The 20,976-nt window shown below is 41.9% G+C and overlaps 1 protein-coding gene across 1 annotated transcript in view; it reads right to left on the minus strand.

Annotated features, from left to right (window-relative positions):
* Nucleotides 1-20,976, minus strand: part of DNAH7 (dynein axonemal heavy chain 7) — a 1,812,153-nt gene that overhangs the window by 337,111 nt on the left and 1,454,066 nt on the right. Inside the window, exons 58-59 of the mRNA XM_086955398.1 lie at nucleotides 12,911-13,096; nucleotides 11,087-11,224 (exon numbers count right to left, since the gene is read on the minus strand). Of these exons, the coding sequence (XP_086811524.1) occupies nucleotides 11,087-11,224; nucleotides 12,911-13,096 (324 nt within the window). The remainder of the gene's footprint in view (nucleotides 1-11,086; nucleotides 11,225-12,910; nucleotides 13,097-20,976) is intronic.

The following is a 20,976-nucleotide window of genomic DNA, read 5'->3' on the forward strand; positions in this document are numbered from 1 at the left end:
CACATCGCAGTAGTGTTGTCTGCCAGGACTTGAATTGACTGACTGAGAAGGGAGGGAAGAAAGGCCTTGAGAGCTAAACGTATTGACCGTAATTCCAGAGGGTTGATGTGAAACAACCTTTCCTCCGGAAACCAAAGACCCTTTCTCTCCAGGTCCCCCAGATGAGCACCCCACCCTAGAGTAGAGGCATCCATGATTACCAGGGCCACCAGGGAGAAGCTTGGAACGGCTTCCCCTGAGACAGGTTGCCCAGCCCACTCCACCAAGACAGCTCCGCTGCAGTGTCCTTGGAGTTTCTGATCTTCTCTCCGAGAACTCCATTGTGCTGATACCACTGCCTGCGATGGCACCACTGAAGTGCCCTCATGTGCCAGCGTGCATGGTTGACCTACAGTATGCAGGCAGACTGAGTAGGCATAGGACCTTTAGGACTGGAACAACCACTCCTTCGTGAAACAAAGTAATCATCTCCTGAATGTCGAGATTCCTCTGTGGTGGCGGGAAAGTTCGACACACAGTAGTGTCCAGTACTGCCCCTATGAACAGGCTGCGCTGAGAGGTCACCAGGTGAGATTTTGGTACATTTATCGAGAAGCCCAAGTTGAACAACAGTCGCGTTGTTACTTGCAAGTGACACAGCACCATCTCTGGTGACGTTGCTTTGAGCAGCCAGTCATCCAGATAGGGGAAAACCGAAATCCCTGACCTTCTGAGATGTGCTGCCACCACCGCCATCTCCTTTGTGAAGACCTCAGGTGCGGAAGTGAGACCGAACAGAAGGACCGCATACTTCCGATGCGACTTCAGAATAGGATGTGGAAATACGCATCCTTCAAGTCAATCAACACCATCCAGTCTTCTTACTGCAGCACCAAAAGAACCTGAACTAGGGTCAACATCTTGAACTTTTCCTGTCTGAGGTAAAAATTCAAAACCCTGGGGTCTAGGATCGGCCTCAACCTGCTGTCCTCCTTGGGGATCAGGAAATCATGAGAGTAGCATCCCTGATCCCTTTCCTGCTCCAGAACCACCTCTATCACACCTTTCTGCAGCAAGGCAAGAACCTCCTGCTGCAAAAGAAGCAAATGGTCTGCTGAACACCCACCCTGGCTGGGAGGGTAAGGAGGTGGAAACTCTTGAAAAGGTAGGGCATACCCATTTTCCACAAGATTCAATACCCAACGATCCGAAGTAACTGATTTCCAATCTTGTAGAATATGGGACACCCGCCCCCCTACAGGGACAAAATACTCCAAGATGGGTGATAGAGAGCTGCTTTCCCATGGTACCGGTGGTGGGGACAAGAGAGGAGGAGTAAGATTGAGGTCGAGAAGATCCTCGCAGACGGCCTTTACCTTTTCCTCTGTATGACAAGAACAGAGGGTTCTGCTGACGTTGCTGCTGTGGCTGTTGATGGCCTCGAAAGGAAGCCGCCTTCCCAATACCTTTTGTATCCATAGCCCCGGGCTCGGACTGCAGGCCCAAGGATCCTGCAGAAGCCCTGCTGTCCTTCAAGTGCTGCAGCGCAGAATCAGCCTTCACTCCAACCAATCTGGGTCCATCAAAGGGAAGATCAAGCAAAGTAGCTTGTACATTCGGAGAGAAACCTAAAGACCTAAGTCAGGCATGCCTCTTGGTAGCCACTGAGGAGCCTATTACCCTGGCGATGGAGTCCGGGATGTCCAGACCCAACTGACTGACTAGACGGGCTACTGCTTGAGTGTCTGATAGAGCCTCCAAAAAGTAAACACAATCTTCTTCAGGCAACGTAGGAGCTACTTGCTGGACAGTGTCCATTAGTGCATGAATGTAGTTCCCTAGGAAACGTGTCGTGTTTGTTGACTTTAGAGCCATAATTGCTTAGGAGAACACCTTTTTGACAGACTGTATAAGTTTCTTTGAGTCTCTATCCCCAGGGATGGTAGGGAAAGACCCAGTTCACTGCTTGGAACAAGAAGCCTGAACTACCAAGCCGTCCAGAGAAGGATGGGCAGAGAGGAAAGCAGGATCACCAGGAGCAAGCTTGTAGCGTCTTGCCACTGACCTAGAAACTGCAGGGGCAGACAAGGGCTTCTGCCACACCTCCATAATCAGCTCCGTCAATGCCTCATTGAAAGGCAGCAGAGGTTCTACAGTAGAGAAGGGAGAATGCAACATTTCAGTCAATATATTTGACTGCACCTCAGCCGAGTGTAACTGAAGGTCCAACAGATTAGCAGCCTTCCTGATGACTGTGCGGTAAGGGGCAACATCCTGTGAAGACAAGGCATTCGGGGAAGAAAGCTCCCACTTCAGGGAAGTATCAAGGCCACCGGCCTCCTGTAAACCCTAGAAGTCGTACACAGAGTCAAGGATCTCCCCTTCCTCATGTTCTTGCTGGTACTCCTCTTTCTCCAGCAATCTCTGCCGCCGCCGGTGACAAAAGAAGGAACTTCCGAAGCGGGCAACGGCGCCCCTCAAATCCAGGATGATGTTTATCCAACACCAGAAGGCGCCGGAGACTGAGATATTGGAGTCGAAAAGCTTGGCGCCAGAAACTTCTATGACGCAGTTGTCGGCATGAAAGGCACGAAAGGTGTTTGGGCATAATGCTGTGTGATGCCCACATTAAAGGTAAGCAGACTCAAGGGCCATATGGCTCACCAATAGGGTAAGATGCATTGGAAAACATGCCAAACATCACATTAAGGAAATGCTATGGATCCGCTCCGGGAAAAGGAGGATAAGGATACGAAGTCCCTTGGTCCTGATCCACTCGAGGCCTTACAGGGGGGTGAGGCTGTGGGGCCGGAGACACCGGAGCTGGTATAGGCTGAGCCGCAGGAATCGGAGAAAACTCTTTGGGAGCTGGAGAATCTCTGGGCGCCGGCGAATCCCCTGATGCCTGAGAGTGGGCAGAGTCGCCTGCGGAGAAGGAGTAGGCGATGGCGAGATGGCATCCTTCTCATGGCGTTGCTTCATAGGGTCGATGTCCTGCCCTTTAAAGACCAACATAGAGACCCGGGTCTTCTCTTCTTCTTATGCATTTTCGACTTCGAAGCATGCAAGGTCGACGATGAATTCGATCTCTTGCGACCTCTCTTCTCTCTTTTTGCTCGCGCAATGATGAGTTTTGCCTCACGCTCCTTCAGCGCCCACGGGTTCATCTTCTGACAGCACGAACACCCTTTGACGTCGTGGTCCAAAGAAAGACACCATAGACAGTTGTCATGGGGATCTGTGATGGACATTTGACTCCTACACTCCCTGCAGGGCTTGAAACTGGACTTCTTCGAAGTAGCCATTCTCAGTGCAACATAAAGTATGGATAGAAAGAAAGTTATACCATGTAAAATGGAGAGTCCTAAAAAAAAACGTTACACATCGACAGAGCGGAAAAAAGGGAACTGACGTCAGCATACCGACGAGGTCTTCTTATGATTCTGGTGACGTCATACGGAGTTGCAAGCGGAGCAGTGCTATTGTGACGTCCTCGTTGAAGTGGGAGAGCTAAGAAAATAATTTCCGTGGAATGCTGGCACAGGGGTAATTCAAAAGGTAGGAATCCACAGGCAGATGTATCCCTCAGAAAAGGCTATTTATTATCAGTGTACTTATTCAGAGAGCAGAGCAATACCAGCTAGACCACATCCATGAAAAAACTAACCGTGAGAGAGTCGTTGAGATCAGGTTTATCTCTAACAGCGTGTTTCGTTTTTACAAGTCAGAAATAATTTTGGGATGCCTACTGGCAAAATCTGAGAAGAACCCTTTAAACACCAGCAAGAGGTAGGAAACTGGGGATATGCCAAAATGAAGAATTCCAATACTTAGAGCCTTTGAGAGGACATTTGCACATCAGCGGTCTTTGGGGGAAAGCATATATATGCATTTTCTTGTCTTCTGTCTCTGCTTCATAACTCCTAGTGTATTGTGTAGCTTTGCTCTTTCAGATCAACCTGCTGTGCTTTCTGAAATGAAGGTCGACCTGGAAATATTTGCTCGATTATGCCCTTGTTACTCCTATGGCGTTGGGATCCTTGTGAGTGGATGTCTGATTTCCGACACTGTTAGATTTTCTGACAATATGCAGTGTTTTAGAACTGCCCTGGAAATTTCAGAAAGGAATGTTTCTTGATGTGCAGATATTATTCTCCTTGTATCCTTCTAATTTTGCTCTAACATTTTCTACTTGTTTAATATTGATATTAAGTGAAACTAACATTTGGTTGCCCAGACAGGTTCATGAGAGCGCGTGCTTTTATTATCGTATTGAAAGGTCTGGGTGGCCATGTGAGCACAAACCAAATATAAAAGCAGGCGTGATTGCCACTGTACACTCTATTCTGACTATCAACTGATTTGTTGATTAACTTTGTTATATGTTCTTTCTTATGTGAAATTATAATCCATGACGGGACCCCAATGTGTTTTTGTCTCACCTTATACACAAGCATTTGTAATCTGTTTTCTTGTGAACTGAATAGTCTTGCGGACAACTGCCTTCAGCTAGTCAGTGCACTCTAAGCTCTCAGTCCGCCAAGCCATATACTGTTTCTACTGTTATAAGGAGGTGCTCGAAATGCGCATTGTTCTTTCTTCACGGAGGATATTCTTTATAATTTAGAAATTAGACAGGTTTTGAACTTGGAACTTCCTGGATTATAATCTCTGTTCTCCATTTAAGTAGGGATGGGTGTGGACTAGTCAGAATCAGAAGCTATTAATGTATGATCTGTCTTTTAATAGTCAGCTATTAGACATATAGCTTTATGACACTACATTGTGTGTACTCTGTGGTCACTGACCTTTGGATACATGTCTCTGCACCAAGGAGGATGAGATCTGGAAGTCCAATATAGTGTTTATTACCCCTGTATTATCCTTGCTTTGGAATTTGTTCCCATGTGTTGGGAACAGATATACGAGTAAGCTAAGCACACACATCTGGCAAACAAGACTCAGCCACTCATAACCCTCTACTGCTCTGCTCTCATCATTGGCTTGGTCCATCCAGTTGACTTCGAAACTGAGGTGGGCGTTCAGCATGCTAGCCTGAGGGTACATGGTACAAAACATGTAATGGTCCAGCTATACAACAACCAGTGTGCAGGGCATCAGGTTTTTCATAACTTAGGAGGCAGTCTTGCTACAGGGTGATATGAGGGTACTATGAGTTGGTGATGAAAAAAACAGTGAATGCTAACGCTACAATAAGAGTACATTTATCCACTTTCGACACATATTAACAAAATGCATTATTAATGTTATTTAATTTTCACCTGACAAGTATTTAGACATTGATTAGTTTCTCAAGAAAAATAGAGTATTGAAGTATTTGCAAAAACCTTTATATATAAATAGTACAGATTTCCTACGAAAACCGTCACATCTCTTGACATTTATTGTCTGTGCCATATTAATGAGATATTAAAGCGTATTCTGCATAGCCTACTGAAGTTATGCTACTTTGACTTAAACTGTTCAATGGGCACAACGGATTGAAGTATGGACCATCCCCCTTTTTTGAAGATATGAATATAGACCACGCTTTTGAATCATTTTTAAAAATCAGTCATGAGAAACCTAATGGACACAAGTATATGTTAATTAGAGCCCTACTACCTCTCAACATATGTTTATCCAGCAGGCAATACAACAGGCAGGAACATGAATTCCTAAATTGAAGAAAATGTAAATAGTTGGAACCAACAGTAAGAAACCAAATTTTGTAAGCTTGTCTATGTCAGGATACAGAAATAAATGGGCCCAAACAGATAATAAAAAGTAAAGGGAATTATATTTTGGAGCTGGTAACTCCGGAGAATCATCTGTCAACCAATGCATATAATGACAATTAAAGTATGATATGTTACCCGCATTTAACACAATGCAAGCAGACACAAACAGGCTGAATGTGAGACAGGGCAAACAATCTAATAAGGGATATTGACTTTGAATTGGTTTTTCCATAGGTTATTGGTCCTAGTTTGATGTGGTATTGCATTGGAACTACTGTGAAATGCATCAGCATGTTTCACACCATTGTGAGAATAATAAGTGTATATAAAAAAAATAATATGCAATCGTACTTGTGGTTTGCCATCAGGCTGTCTTTTGGAAGCACAAAGCAATTAAAAAAGCAGTGTGTTCTAAATAGAATAGTTGAAATTTATTTGTTTCAATCATCATTTTCAAGCTGGGGAAGACTATAAAATATCTTCAAATAAATAGATTAAATGTTAAGGTAAATGATATTTTCTGACTGTGCACAAGGTGAAGTATAATCTTGGTACGTTTAGATGTTCTTGTCAGAAACAGATTGATTGACAGAGGACTGTTCATGTGCATGGAAAGTTTCAATGAGAAGGTATGTAATCCAGATGAGTAACCCAGATAAGAAATTATAGAACAATTTCCAAGAACAATAGAAAGAAACGGGACCCAAAAGATACTACACCACCAACCCGAAGGAAAAATTACTTACAATGTTATCACTCTGCAAAACAATAAAATACATAAGATTAAAATAACCACCAAAATTGCAACCAAATAAATATAATGAATCCAATAGTATGTTCATTGTTTCTTCTTTAGTTTACACTACTCAAAAATGTAAATTTGTTTGTCATGGTCATTTTGGTTTGGTCACATATTTTATTACAATACATTTGAGCATACTTTGAATCCTTACTATTGTAATAATTTAACTTTTCACCTTTCTAAATACATTAGTCAATGGAATGAAATACATTTCTATCCAATATCCACCCCCGACCCCCATTCCCGTGGCTAACACCTGCAGAAAATATGGGTGTGTGAGAAATTTTAGGAACTTGATGGATGAGAAAATGAATACAGAATCACTTTCTGATTAAGGATCTTCGGAAGGCTTACCCAGTCAGTCAGTACTCTCTTATATATCACTCTCTACGGTTCTCTCCAACTTCACTGTGTGACCATTCAGCTCTATGAGTGCTCTTCCTATAGTCAAATTCTGTTTCTGCTCTCAGATCACTCTATTTCCACTGTCATCGTTAAAGTCACTGACTTCATTGCTTCTGCTGGCACCTCAACGTGTTACTATCTATAACTTATGTGAAGCTACACTCTCTATACGTTCAAAATTCTCTTCTATGTTCTCTCACTTTGTTTACCGCTACATACATTTCAACTTCCATGCAACTGCCTCAAAAGCACCAGCAATACCCCAATCATCCTTTTCAAATTCTTGACTAGCTTGTGCTAACATTACCAAACTGGCTGGTTTACTATATAACATTGATCTCAGTGCAAAGGGTAGGCGCAACAGTGCACAGGCATGTGCCTGTTGCGCCTACCCTAAGCACCCATGTGCCTGTTGCGCCTACCCTAAGCACCTAAAAAGTCGCTTTCAACACACCAAATCAACTAGTTAAATAAAAACTGCACCAGTGCTTCACCAGCCCTCATCAACCACTATGTTAAATCCTGATCTTTGTCACTTCTTGACACTATCACTCATCGCCCCCACCCCCACCCATATAGGAGGACATATACTTGACCCCTTTTTTACCACCTTAGTCCGGGCTAGATCAGCTGACCCGATGGTGGTGGGTTGGACTGGCCATCTGTTGGTTAAAGTGATATGTCCCCTTGACAATCCTCAACTTAAACCGGTTGACAAACAGATCCTAAAGCGCAATTGGCGCAAACTCAAGCTGGAGGAGTTTGTCAGGATTTTGGAGATGCAACCACTAGGCAAACTGCAGAATGCAGAACAGGGATATGAACAGTTCTGCAACTGGGTCCTTACTGCCCTCGATTCTCTTATACCTTTGCGTTGGGCTAAATGTCATGCTAAAAATCGTAGCCCTTGGTATAATGAGACTCTTGCCGAGCTCAAGAGAACCTGCCGGCAAGCAGAGAGGGCCTGGAGAAAATCTTTTGATCCCACGTTAAAATCACTGTACTTTGCCCAGCTTAAGACCTACCACAGAGCTATATGTCAAACCCGGGCCGCATATTATGCAGCGGAGTTCTCCAACAGCCCTAACCCCTCTAAGTTAATCTTTAAGGTTCTTAAAGACCTGATGGGGAAACGGGCCACCTCGCAAGAAATCTGCACGGACTCGCACTGTGAAAGCCTGGCATCCTTTTTCGTGGAGAAGGTGCAGAAAATCTACAGAGGTTTTATTCCATCTGCTCCCGGGGATGCTCTGAGTGATGTGAAGGTCTCGGTGTCCGAAACTTTGTCCACTTTGCCGGCCATGTCTAATGGGGTATTCGACACTCTGAGCCTTAAAATTAAATCTGGCTCCCCCTTAGACCCACTGAAGCCGGAGCTTTTCACCCGTCTCCCGCCTCTCTGTCGTGAGCCCATTCTGGATTTGATCAATCTCTCCCTCAGTGAGGGCGTGGTTCCGCTTTCCTGGAAGCAAGCTGTGGTCAGTCCTATTTTGAAGAATCCCAACTCTGACCCCTTGCTCCCGGAGAATTATCGACCCATTTCCCTCTTACCTTGGACCGCCAAGGTCACTGAGGCGCACGTGAATTCCATCCTGTCTGCCCACCTCTCTCGTAATAACATTCTTGACGAGAGCCAAAATGGGTTTCGCGCTCAACACAGCACTGAAACTGCTTTGCTCTTTATGATCGAACATTTGCGGTCGGTGCTGGATGCGGGGCAGACTGCGGAGCTCCTATTGTTAGACCTGAGCGCAGCGTTTGACACGGTGTCTCATGACATTCTGATGCGGCGATTGGAGGAAGTGGGTATTGCGGGAAAGGCTCTTCAGTGGTTCCGCTCCTTCCTCTCGGACCGGTTTTTCAAAGTAGCCATTCCACCTGGCCAGTCCTCGTTCCATCCTCTGGAACTGGGAGTCCCTCAGGGCTCTGCCCTTAGCCCCACTTTATTTAACTTGTATGTGAAGCCGCTGGCTGCTGTCGTCAGGCAATATGGCCTTACCATGACATCGTATGCCGACGACACGCAGCTAGCGGTGACACTCAGTGGGGACCCTGAGGTGACTGCGCCCAGATTCCGGGCAGGACTCATAGCTGTGGCTAGCTGGATGCGTAATAACTGCCTACAGCTTAATGCCAAGAAAACCGAGGTCCTGATTGTAGGGAAGCAGGCGGATCTCTGGGGAGATCAGTGGTGGCCTTCCGAACTAGGGGCGTCCCCCATCCCAGCGGCCGAAGTTAAAAATCTGGGGGTTTGGCTGGATTCTAATCTATCTTTCACCAGCCACACGAAGAAGACAGCAGCTACCTGTTATGGTATTCTGCGAGGACTGAGACCAGTCCTCAAATTCTTCGACCCTCCCACTCGGCAACTGGTGGTTCAGGCCTCTATCCTTTCCCGGATTGATTACGGGAGTGCCTTGCTGCTTGGAGTCAACCAGGCTGAGGCCACTAGGCTTCAGAGGGTGCAGAACGCTGCTGCACGAGCCATTGTTGGCCTTCCGAGACGTTGTTCGGTCTCGACTGTTCTGACCTCTCTTCACTGGTTTCCGGTCAGACAGAGAATCCAATTCAAGGCTCTCTGTCTGACATTTAAAATTCTGAAGCTTTCTTCTCCCCCTGCCTTGACGGGCCTCATTTCTTCGTACGTCCCCACGCGGTCCCTCAGATCTGAATCACTCCATCTGGCGAGTAAGCCTAGGTTCAGGCTGAGCAGGATGGGAGGACGTTCCTTCCGTGTTCTGGCTGCGGACTTATGGAATTCCCTTCCTGTCCATATTTGCGCTCTTAATAGCCTGACTCTTTTTAGACGCGCCATCAAAACCCATTTGTTTTCCCCTGTTATCTGATCTCTTTTCTTTTCAGTTTTGATCTGTTGTGTTGTGTACATGATCTGGCGCCAGGACGCCCCTTTGCTGGGGCAGCTGTTTGCGCCTAATAAATGTTATTAACATAACATAACATAACATCGCTTCATGCCATGGACGTCTGACATCCACTCAGCCAGCTCTCTGATCACCTTTAAGAAAAACATACAAATTCATCTTATCTTACTCAAAGGAAATTTCAATATTATTTCTCCCACCTGAGTTGATCACAACACATAAACCCAAACTATTCTGGACCAAGACTTCTGATTTTTTTGTGGTCCTAGTGTAATTTATTCACGACTTCCCTTACATTCATAATTTGCTTAGGCACTATATTGTTATTATGTAACATATGATATGACCAATTTCGTTTTTTGCACACGCTTAGTTAAATAAATAAATTGATTTACCATAGCTATAGGCACTAAAATTATGGCTAAATATAAATTAGTTTCACTGAAACTACAATGAAATCCCTTGTGTTTACCCAATTTAAAAACATTACAGGCAAAACTATATAACCTGCCTGTTCTTGCTCATCTGATTCCCACATGTTATCACAACATTTACCAGTACATTTTCAAAGTCTTGATAGGTGACTGCATTTTTTACCAACATTTTTTGGGGAAGCACTTTCAGCATGACAATCAATTATGTCTTCCATTTTATTCTTCCATTACTAAAAGTTAATGATGGCCAATTACTTAAGCGAGCTATTAATAGAGGGAATAGTGGAATGAACAGACCTACAGCCTTCTTTAGGATCATATTTAGAGGGAGATCTCTGTCCATTCGAAGGAGCTGCTGCCATGGTTTTGTGGCTGCTCAGCAAAGTTTTTGTTTCTTCTTCAAAAAGAAAAATGAACCACCTTGACACCCTAGAGGTTTTCTCCAAGCGTGTATGTGCGATTTAATTTTTTCCTGTTTGCGACTACAAGGTCTTTCCTGGCAGACCCTTAGAGGAAATAAATCACACTGTAATTCCTGTTCACTCTAAATAGGGTCGATGGTCTGACATCTAGTCCCCATCCCAATATCCGATGAGTTGCCTATCACTGATTTCCACCAGTGGAGTCACTGCAGGTCTGCTTACAGCATCACATCGGTTTCCCAGACTAATATTGAGTGGGCGCACAGGGTGTCACACGTTTCCAATATATACTATAAATGTGTTCCTGTTGAGCACACATCTTCAATCAATTGAAGCTGGGGCCTTAAAGAACCTTTTCTTCCAAAATAATCAAAAGTAGTGAAGCCTAACTTCTGTGGAAGGTCATTACTTATTGCTTTACCTGAGTAAGAAGAATATTGTCAAAGAGCAGCTGAGTTTCCGATTGATCCTTGGTGATGTCAGCATTAGCATTCATTCCAAAAATCTCTGGTGCAGGATTCAGTGGAAGGGTCTTAGTGTATTCAATGTAATTGTTATACTGGAAATATAAATGGAAGAATGTTAATCATGGCTAGTAAAGAAGGGGATATCCCAATAACCTGGACATAAATGCAAAATAGATCTTGGCGGACGGGTTACTCCGTCACAACGATAACGGATAATCCATCCACTGAAATATAAATCCCATTATATCCTATCGGACTTCGGCAGACGGGATATCCGTCACCATTGTGATGGATTAACCCATCCGCCAAGATCTAAATCAGGCCCATAATTTGGATATTAATGAAAAACATACACAGTAAAGGTCACAAAGAGATCATCTGGTACACAAGTATAAATTTTGAAATTAGTAGGAGCCACCATTTTGGAATAGTGATCAACATTGACCATTCTGCCAATGCCCACCAGTAGAAAAATAAAGAATGGATAAACTTGGCGGATTTAATTCCATGGACACTGATTCACTGAAATTCCAGGGGTGGAAGCAATGACAACAGGCACCCTATGAACAAAGATTACATCACAGCGTTCATCCTCTCTCCCATCCCTAGCCTACAAACAACATTATTTGCTAATGAGTTGTTATGGGAATGGCAAGGAGTATAATCTACAGAAAGCAAACTGGGCGAGGGGCCAGATGTAGGTAATTAGTATTTACCGACTCTTAAATACCGAATTTTACTGATTCGGTATTTAAGAGTCGGTAAATATGAAGGGGGGTGATGTAGGTATTACAGATTCTGTAAATACCGAATCGTTAAGATTCGGTATTTACCGAATCTGTAAATACCGAATCGGTATTGCCCATTGATTCCTATGGGCCTTAAAGCCCATTGGAATCAATGGGCAATACCGATTCTGTAATTACAGAATCGGTAAATACCGAATTTTGCAAGGGTGCAGGGGGTGTCACTTTGACACCCTCTGGCACCCCAAAAATAGGCATGTGCGCCATGTGGCACACAGACATGCCCTAGGGGCATGTCTGTCTGTCACATGGCTAGGTGTGCATGCACACATGTGCATGCACACCTGAATACGGTATTTTAACACCCAATTGGATTGGGTGGTAAAATACCGAATTTGTAGGGCCTTTGGGACTCAGAAGAGTCTCACCTACATCTGGGAACTACCGAATCGGTAAAAATACCGATTCGGTATTTTACAGATTCTGTAAATTTACCGATTCGGTAAATTTACAGAATCTGTAAAATCTGGCCCCCTACATCTCAAGATGCCAAATACAGGTCGGAAACAGCCGAATTCGGCCGTTTCCGACCGGTATTTGCCACCTACATCGGGCCCTTAGATCCTTGCATAGTTTTTTTCCTTCTGCTGCCATCATGATCCCCGACATCCAAGCATGCATGAGCAGTAACAAGTGAACTAAAGGGCAAACTTCACTCTTAGCCATCCAGAATTGATGTCGATGTATGAGTCACATCTGTTTTATATGGGGGTTTACTCATGAATCATATTGGCTATTCGTCAGAATAGAGAGAAGGTTGTAGATGTTTTGTCTGATTTGCAAAGGTGGAGACTAGATTTGAGATGGTGGATGAATGCAGACTGGATAATGAGACAGAGAATTATGGATTTTTTCAGTTTATCGGATATTATTGTTACACTGTTTTGAATTAAACCTTATGCTACTGTTGACACAACTAATCAACAATGGTTTGTTTGCATCATCAGTTTTACATAAACAGGTCTTACTCACATCTCCATCAAAGGGAGCAAAATACATGCCACTTGAGTCAAACTTGTAATCAGGATCTTGAATTATTGCTGGATTGTAGAATTTGTTCAAAATACTCCGTAGAGTGCGGCGATCCCAGTCATCAGTAACTCTTCCGCCATAGTTACACTCTCCTGTCATATAACGTATAGCATCATAAGGAAGGTCCTAAAATATTCAAAGAACACAGATTAGCTCAGCAGAAAACTGACATTAAATGGTTCAGAGCACAAACATTATTATACTAGCCACTAGAGCTCACTTTAATGACATAATGTTTGAAAATATCAATTTCTAAAGCTTTGAAGACGTTATTAACCATCTAAATAATGATTCTCTTGTAATAGGGCCTCTGCATTAGAGTCTGCATGAACTACCTTATGAAAAAATCTTTCCAAGCTAAAGGTGTTTCTACTTTGATTTGTGAGTCTGTGTTCATCAGTGTGGCTGTGTGAATGGGGGAATGTAAAAATTGTTTTCATGAATGGACCTGTGAGTCCCTGGAGAGATGAATGGGTAAGTGAGTGAATGCATAGATGAATGGAGGATGCAGGACCACAAATATAGAGGGTTTGATACAAAGGCTAAAAATGTATAAATATTTCCAAGATCCAAATGAAGCTACCTTTTCCAGACTGAGATTTGACTTGGATACAGCACAAGAGTGAATTATCACAGAAAGTAAAGAAGGGGGACACCCTCTGGAAGTTACTTTCAGGTCAGGGAGTAGAGGGGAGAGCAAAATCAAGAACAACAGAGAAAGGGCTCCCTCTTGACCTATAATTACTTATACCATAGGGGTTACCTCTCAAACATAGGGCATACACCAACAATATCTACACAAAATATAAAAAATGTTCTCATTTTATTTCATTTTTGCAGTTAAAAAATCTTTTTTTCTTTTTTTATATCATATTTTTCAGATTCATCAATTATAAAAATATATACATTCTGCACGGAGGCTACAAGAAAAAGATGTCTGGATGAATGGTAGGGTGTATGACCACAATTATGTAGGGTGCGTTGTAAAGTTAAGAAATGTATTAATATTTCGAAGACCCAATTTAAGTTACCTTTTCCAGACTGATATTTGGCTTGGATACAGCACAAGAGTGAATTATCAAGTTACCAGTAGAGAAAATGACTCAACAAGAACAACCGTCAGCTGTTTCAAGGCAGGCTTGTTTTGCTCACCGAGCTTTTTTATGGATTCAGGCACTTGTAGTTTTACTGTAGTCACCTCCACTTTACACTCAGTATGATCTACATATCTGAGCAGCACAGAGCAACCTGAGGAAAAGAAGAGATGCAGATGCCATATCCTGTCCCATCCAAGGCCTGTGCTTTTCCTCTGGCATTTCTGTGTAGGTCAAATAAAGAGTGTGCCCATCCATATGAAGGTGTATCCCACTACTTCACAAATACAGGTTACGAGTAGAGAGACATGGCTTCATAAGTCATAACTGACAATTTGAACAACCAATGGTGGCTATCATAGGGGCTGATCAACATGAGAATGATACAAGCAATGGCTAGCTATTACCCTACCCTCTGTATATACTGAATTGATTGTATTGAATTTATAATCGCTCGAAGACAGCTAGAGATGCCTCTAATCAGACTTTTAATATGAATTAAAATTGGAGTGAATAAGTACACACTTTAGTGACAAAGCATAAGGGGATATCCTGGGGTGGAACCTCTAATCTAATTTTACATTGTGTGTGCAGTTAAAAAAATGCAATATAAACAAATGTTCTTATGGCACCACACCAATGGACCAGCTCAGACAAAAAAGACTAACTGGCTTAGGTGCAGAACTTACATGAAAAATATCCTCCAATTGTGGTTGATTGTCCTATATAGCTCTGTTTTTAAACTGTGGCATTGGAGAACCCAAAATCCATGTTCAGAATGACCGTTTTGTAGGATCTGGTAATTGTTCTGCTACGCACAGGGGACTGTCTTTAAGGTACAAGACCCTGACAAAATTATTATTTGCTAAACTTACTATTGCTGCTCAATGAGTGTATATAAATGCCTCAAAAATTGAAATTCTTTTTATTTTTTTTATTTTTTATTGAGAGTTCATAGAAAAACATTACATGTCAATTTTCGCATCAAAATTAAAAAAAGTACAAAATACATTATACAAAAATAGGCAGGCTGGCAGTGTACCATATTAGAACATTGGAATGTTGGGAGCTCCATTGAAAACAATGGAGTGCTCCGGGCTCATAATGGCTGGTATAAGCCTGGAGCTCCAACATTCCAATGTTTCTTTGTTCACAGCTCTGGCTGTGAACAAAGGCTTCAAGGAACCTGAGGGGATTCCAAACCCCTCATGCTCCCAAAAGGCTTTGTTTTTTTTGTTAGAACATTCTGTCCTCTAGTGACAGAATGTTCTAATAGCCTTAAAGCCCTTCGTAGATGGGCTATACCGCTATTAAAGTCCCCCTCCCTTGTTAAAGGCCCTCGCCTTCGGCTCGGGGCCTTTAACGCTGGAGAGGGCCTTTAATAGCCGGTATAGCCCTCTATGGCAGGCTATAAGGCTATAATAATGCAAACAAGAATTCGAATTCTAGGAGAAGATATTACTTTTAATGTGGATAGTGCAATATATTGATAAAAAGAAAGAGACTAACAATACCTTCAGAAAATATGTATATAAAAAGAGAGAGAAGTTAAAAATCAATGACTAGCATTCAAACACACTCCAGTATTTATCGTATTTCCTAAGGGCCCCTGACCTCAGTGCGTATTTCTTTTCCCTTCCCTGAATCCTAGATATTTTTGCCTTCCATGCATTAAAAGTTGGTACTTTGTCCGTTTTCCAAAATTGCAGAATAAGTGATTTTGCTACCTGTGATGCCATGAACAAGGACTCATCATAGGGAGTGGAGCTAGGGGAACAGCCAAAAACTGAAATTAATTCATTAAATGTAATTGAGACATCGATTATATTTTTGAGGTATTTTCCTATGTCTTTCCAGAATTCCTGTATTTTGGTACATTCGCAAATTATATGTTTCCAGGTACCCTTTTCTTCGCAACGGAAACACTTATCCTCCCCTTGGGGATATATATTGTGGAGAAACAAGGGTGTTCTATAGATTAACCATTTACTGAAGAATTGCATTCGCTTAAAATTAGCACCTTGGAAAATGGACTTATTAAATGTATTAACTTTATCCCATGTTAATTTATTAATCTCAATATCTTCTCTCTTTCTCCACCTGTCTCTAGCCGTATTATATAATGCAACTGAGTTATCTTCATTGAGATTTTTTATCCAAGTGCTAATCTTTCTCTGCGTCGCACTATTTAGCGCTTCAGTTATATGTATTTTATCAAATAGGTTACCTATATCTAACTCTCCTAGTTGGGCATGAAGGCTAATAAAGGACCATTTCAGGATTGTATTCGAATGCTGAAGCTCCCTTCCAATTTCCTCCCAAGATTTCCATCTATTCCCTAGTAAAAAATCCTCAATTTTTTCAAAGCCGTTATTCTTCCAGAGTCTCAAAATATTTTTATCCACGGTACCCATCTCTCCTATATTTAAATTCATTAAACTAGTTGAACTAGTTGTTCTAAGAATGTCATAGTATTTCAGGAGCTGGGTTTTTTGCTTAAATAGCCACTGTATAGACTTATAACGTACCTTCTTTGGGTATTTTGTGATTCTTACTGGGTCATTGATTTTGAGTTCAATCAACATCTCCCTTATAAAAAGATTATCTGCTTCGTGATCTTCTGTGAAAAAGAACCTAAAACTATGGTGTGCAAAGGTAGCATAGTAATAATCTCTAATATTTGGAAAAGACAACCCTCCCTGTATGGTCGGGAAGTTCAAAGTGCTAAGTGCTAATCTTGCAGTCTTATTTGCCCTTAAAAAGGAAGAAAACATGGCATACACTTTCTTAAAAAATGAGACCTGAATTGCACAAGAAGCTGCACTAAAAAGGAAGTTAAAAAGTGGTAGGATAGACATGCGAATTAGGGCGGCACGACCCATTATTGATAAAGGCAACTGGTTCCAACAATCTAATTGTGAGCCAACCCTTTTTAATAGAGGAATATAATTTAGCGGGAAAAGATCTTCCAGGTTTTCTGAAATAAAAATTCCCAGATATCTCTTCGGGAGAGTATTATATATCTGCCTAAATTCTATTAATAAAGTGTCTACCGTGCAATTACAAAAGATGATTTCCGTTTTATTCATATTTATCTTAAAGCCTCCCAGTTTTGAGAAATCAGAGAATATTTTTAAAATTTACACTTAACTGGAAGGCTTTGGGTTTAAAAAAAGAACAATGTCATTGGCATAAAGTTTTATATTCGTCATTCCGACTACTGGTACTGTGCCAGCCATTTTCCCCCTAATTGTAATCGCCATGGGCTCAATAAATAAGGCAAATAAAATTGGAGATAGGGGGCAGCCTTGGCGCGTGCCTCTGTTAATTCGACATGTCCCAACGTTTATGTTATTAATAATAATCTGTGCCCTAGAATTCTCATATAGTTGTTTCAAGAGAAAGATAAAATCAATCGGAAAATCAAAGCTGTGCAAAATCGCAAAAAGACAGTCCCATGACACAAGGTCAAAAGCCTTTTCGGCATCTAAAAGCCAAATCTGTGCTTCCACTTTATTAACAATAAAAAAATCCAATGCTTCCAATAAAAATTTTGTGTTGGTGTGGAGGAGTCTTCCTGCTATAAAACCGCACTGGTCTGGTCCGACAGGTAATCCTACTATTTTATTCAGCCGGTTCACCAGGAGTTTCGTAAAAATGTTGTAGTCTGTATTTAAAAGACTTATTGGCCTGTATGAGTTCATATTTTCCTTATCTTTTCCTTTTTTCAAAATACTGACTACAACTGCAGTGCGGAAGGATTCCAGCGGCGGCCCTCCTTGTAACAGATAATTAGCTAGTAGCAAGAACTCTTTACGGAGGGTACCATCGAATTTTTAAAAAAATTCTGCAGGAACACCATCCTCACCAGAGGCTTTGCCGCTAGGTAGGGAACTGATTACCACATCTAATTCTGCCTTTGTGAACTCCTCAACTAGGAATTCTTTATGCTTGTTTCCTAATTTGGGAATTTGAAGTGCCCCTAAAAACTCAAAAACGGTTTCACTTACAGCCCCTTCACTAGTCTGATAGACTCCCTCATAGTGTTTTAAAAACATCTCTCCTATAGATGCAGCGGTCTTCACATGCACTTTGGTGACAGGATCAAAAAGGGGATCTATCCTATTGCGGACTTGATTTTCTTTAGCTTGCCACGCTGGGAGTCTACCTGTATATTCACTCTCTTCATAGAGCTTCTGTGCGTAAAGACTGCTTATTGCGTCACCTAAATCGTAATAAAATTCCCTCATTTTTTTTGTTGCTTCTGCTACCTTTTGCCCAGAAACCTGAGATCTGACTCTGTAATGCTCTTGGTTTGCGTGTGCAAGATTTGTCTGTAGGTTCATTTTCTCCTCTCTTTTTGCCCTCTGGTATTTCTTTGGAGGTCATTATTCCCCTCAATGTGGCCTTAAACACATCCCAAATCACATTGATTGGAGCAGACCCTCTATTCAGATTAAAAAATTCCTCTATCTGCTCCTCAATGTCTGAACACCATTGTGGATCTGCAAGGTTCAGTTTATTAAAATACCTTCTTCTAGGTTCCTCTTTTTTCTGGTTTCCTATAATTAATTCCATTTTAAGTAGTGCATGGTCTGAAAATGCGTTAGGTAAATGTTCGTAGTTGCGAACTTTTAGACCCTGGGATGTTAAAAAGAAGTCCAGCCTAGATGCTGAATTGTATTTTGCAGAATGGAAAGAGTATTCGCGTTTAGATGGATTTTGGGAACGCCAGCAATCAAAGATATCCAGATCTGTTATGCAACTTTGTAAAGCAATGGCTACTTGGGGTTTATTTTGGCGTTGATCTTTTTTGGATGAATCAATTGTAGGATTTTGTAGACAATTAAAATCTCCCCCCCATAATATTTGCCCAGGTATGCCTGTCAATGCTTGTTTAAGTTGCAAAATTGGGAGTGGGTCATCTATAATCGCTGCATATATTGTAACTAATATTATGTTTACCTGATTTAATTTACTATACACAAATGCCCATCTACCGCTATGGTCTGTGTGTGACTCTTCCACTAGGAATCCTACATGTTTTCCTACTAGGATGCTTACCCCCCTCTGCGCCAGTCCAGCTACTGATGAAACTCTATAACCTGCCCAGCCCTTTAAAATTTTATCGGAGTCGGCCAGGGCTCTGTGATGAGTTTCTTGTACAAAAATACCATCTGGATAGATATTTTTTAACCAACATTCTATAGCATTTGTTTTACGAACATTATTCAAACCATTTGCATTAAAAGACAAAAAGTTCAGCTTATTTCTCATTACTGTTCAAACTTTCACGTAATCTGAATACTCCTGCAGAGTAGACATTGTAAAAAAAATTCATTTAAACCAATCCTGTATGAATATGTAGGGTAGGCAGCTATCAATGTGCAAAATACGCAAACATTGAGGCAAAAAACGAGCACGAGCAATATGTGCTAAATAAATGCTAAAAATACAGAGATCATAGGGTTCAGACAACCTCCTTTGTGCAAAATACGCAAACCTCCACTCCAAGGAAGAGAAAGCAGCAACAATTGTGCAAAGTCAGCATTTAAATATGAGCAAATTAATGCTAAAAATACAGAGATTGTAGGGTTAGGACAATCTCCTTTGTGCAAAATTCGCAAACCTCCACTCCAAAGAAGAGAAAGCAGCAAAAATTGAAATTCTGACAAATCATAGCAAAAGAACTACCAATCAGTAATGTAAATAATCACTCAAGACTGGACATTGTGCCTCTTTGCCCATGTTAAGAACCATGAAGAAATGGACTCAAGGCCTAAAACCTGTTCTTCTAGTAAGCCACTACAAAAACAACCACTTTATGGAAATTCCAAACATATCCAGAGAGATAGTTGTATAGTAGATAGATTAATAGACTAAACCTGATCATTGTGTATTTGTGTGATATTTGGCTTCATTGGCAGTTTTCAGCGGAGGCTTCCAAGGAGTCCATTATGTTCTGATTTTGAAATGGGTGGATTCATTAGCAGAGTATATTTCAAGGTTTCTGATGACTCTATTACTTTTTTATGGTACCAATTTCTGTTAGGTATTCTGTAAGTGGGTGCTTTAAGGGGGGCAGGATGCTGCTTCCTCTGGGATTTGCATTTCAAGGGTTCACAACCAGACTGGCTTGGGGATTCTGTTTAGGTGTGAGTGGGGCAGGGATAGCAAAAGCATGTATACATGATAAAGAACTGTGGTATGCAATCATAACTGTGTAAGATTACTCACAGCTTCATTCACAGAATCACGAAATTCGGACAGGGAAAGGACTGGAAACAGTGCAAAAATGTGTGATAGCACTGCATTCACATCCCTTGGTCCGTTACCAATTTGTGCCTCTACTGGCTTTCCTCTTTCACTCACTTTGCAAAATCGACTGTGCATCTTGTCGCCTTTGTTTCCTCCCTCCTAGTTCCCATGGTTGTCTTGGCTCTGTTCCATCAGAATTGCTATTTTGTTTGTTTATATGCTGTTCATCTTGCTGCTATCAGCATCTGTATTGTAGTTGCCTGGACCTTGACTTCATGGACATCACTGCCCGCATTCTAGCCATCTGGTATCATAATCATCAACATCTGGTCTCATAATCGTAAGCACTGCCAAGTCTTCTTGACTGTGGGTACCTCGCTCTGCACTAAACTCCTTTTTGGTAATCCTTATGCACTGAGCTGTTGGCTTTTGCCTTACTTCTTCACAACTCTTTCCATAGACTGCCTGAAGTCACTGCCACACAACAGACTACCACCAGATTTCAGTCCATTGCAGAACCAAGAGCAATCGCATCTGGGGTGAGTTGACCAGGGTCAATCTAGCTTCAACCAACTGAAAATAGCCAACAGCAATGTGGATTTAGAGGTTCATTGCTACCTGAACAGAAGTCTCCCTTACTTGCATTGGGCCTCA

This window comes from Lissotriton vulgaris, chromosome 2_1 (genome assembly GCF_964263255.1).
Source record: "Lissotriton vulgaris chromosome 2_1, aLisVul1.2, whole genome shotgun sequence".
Lineage (NCBI taxonomy): Eukaryota > Metazoa > Chordata > Amphibia > Caudata > Salamandridae > Lissotriton > Lissotriton vulgaris.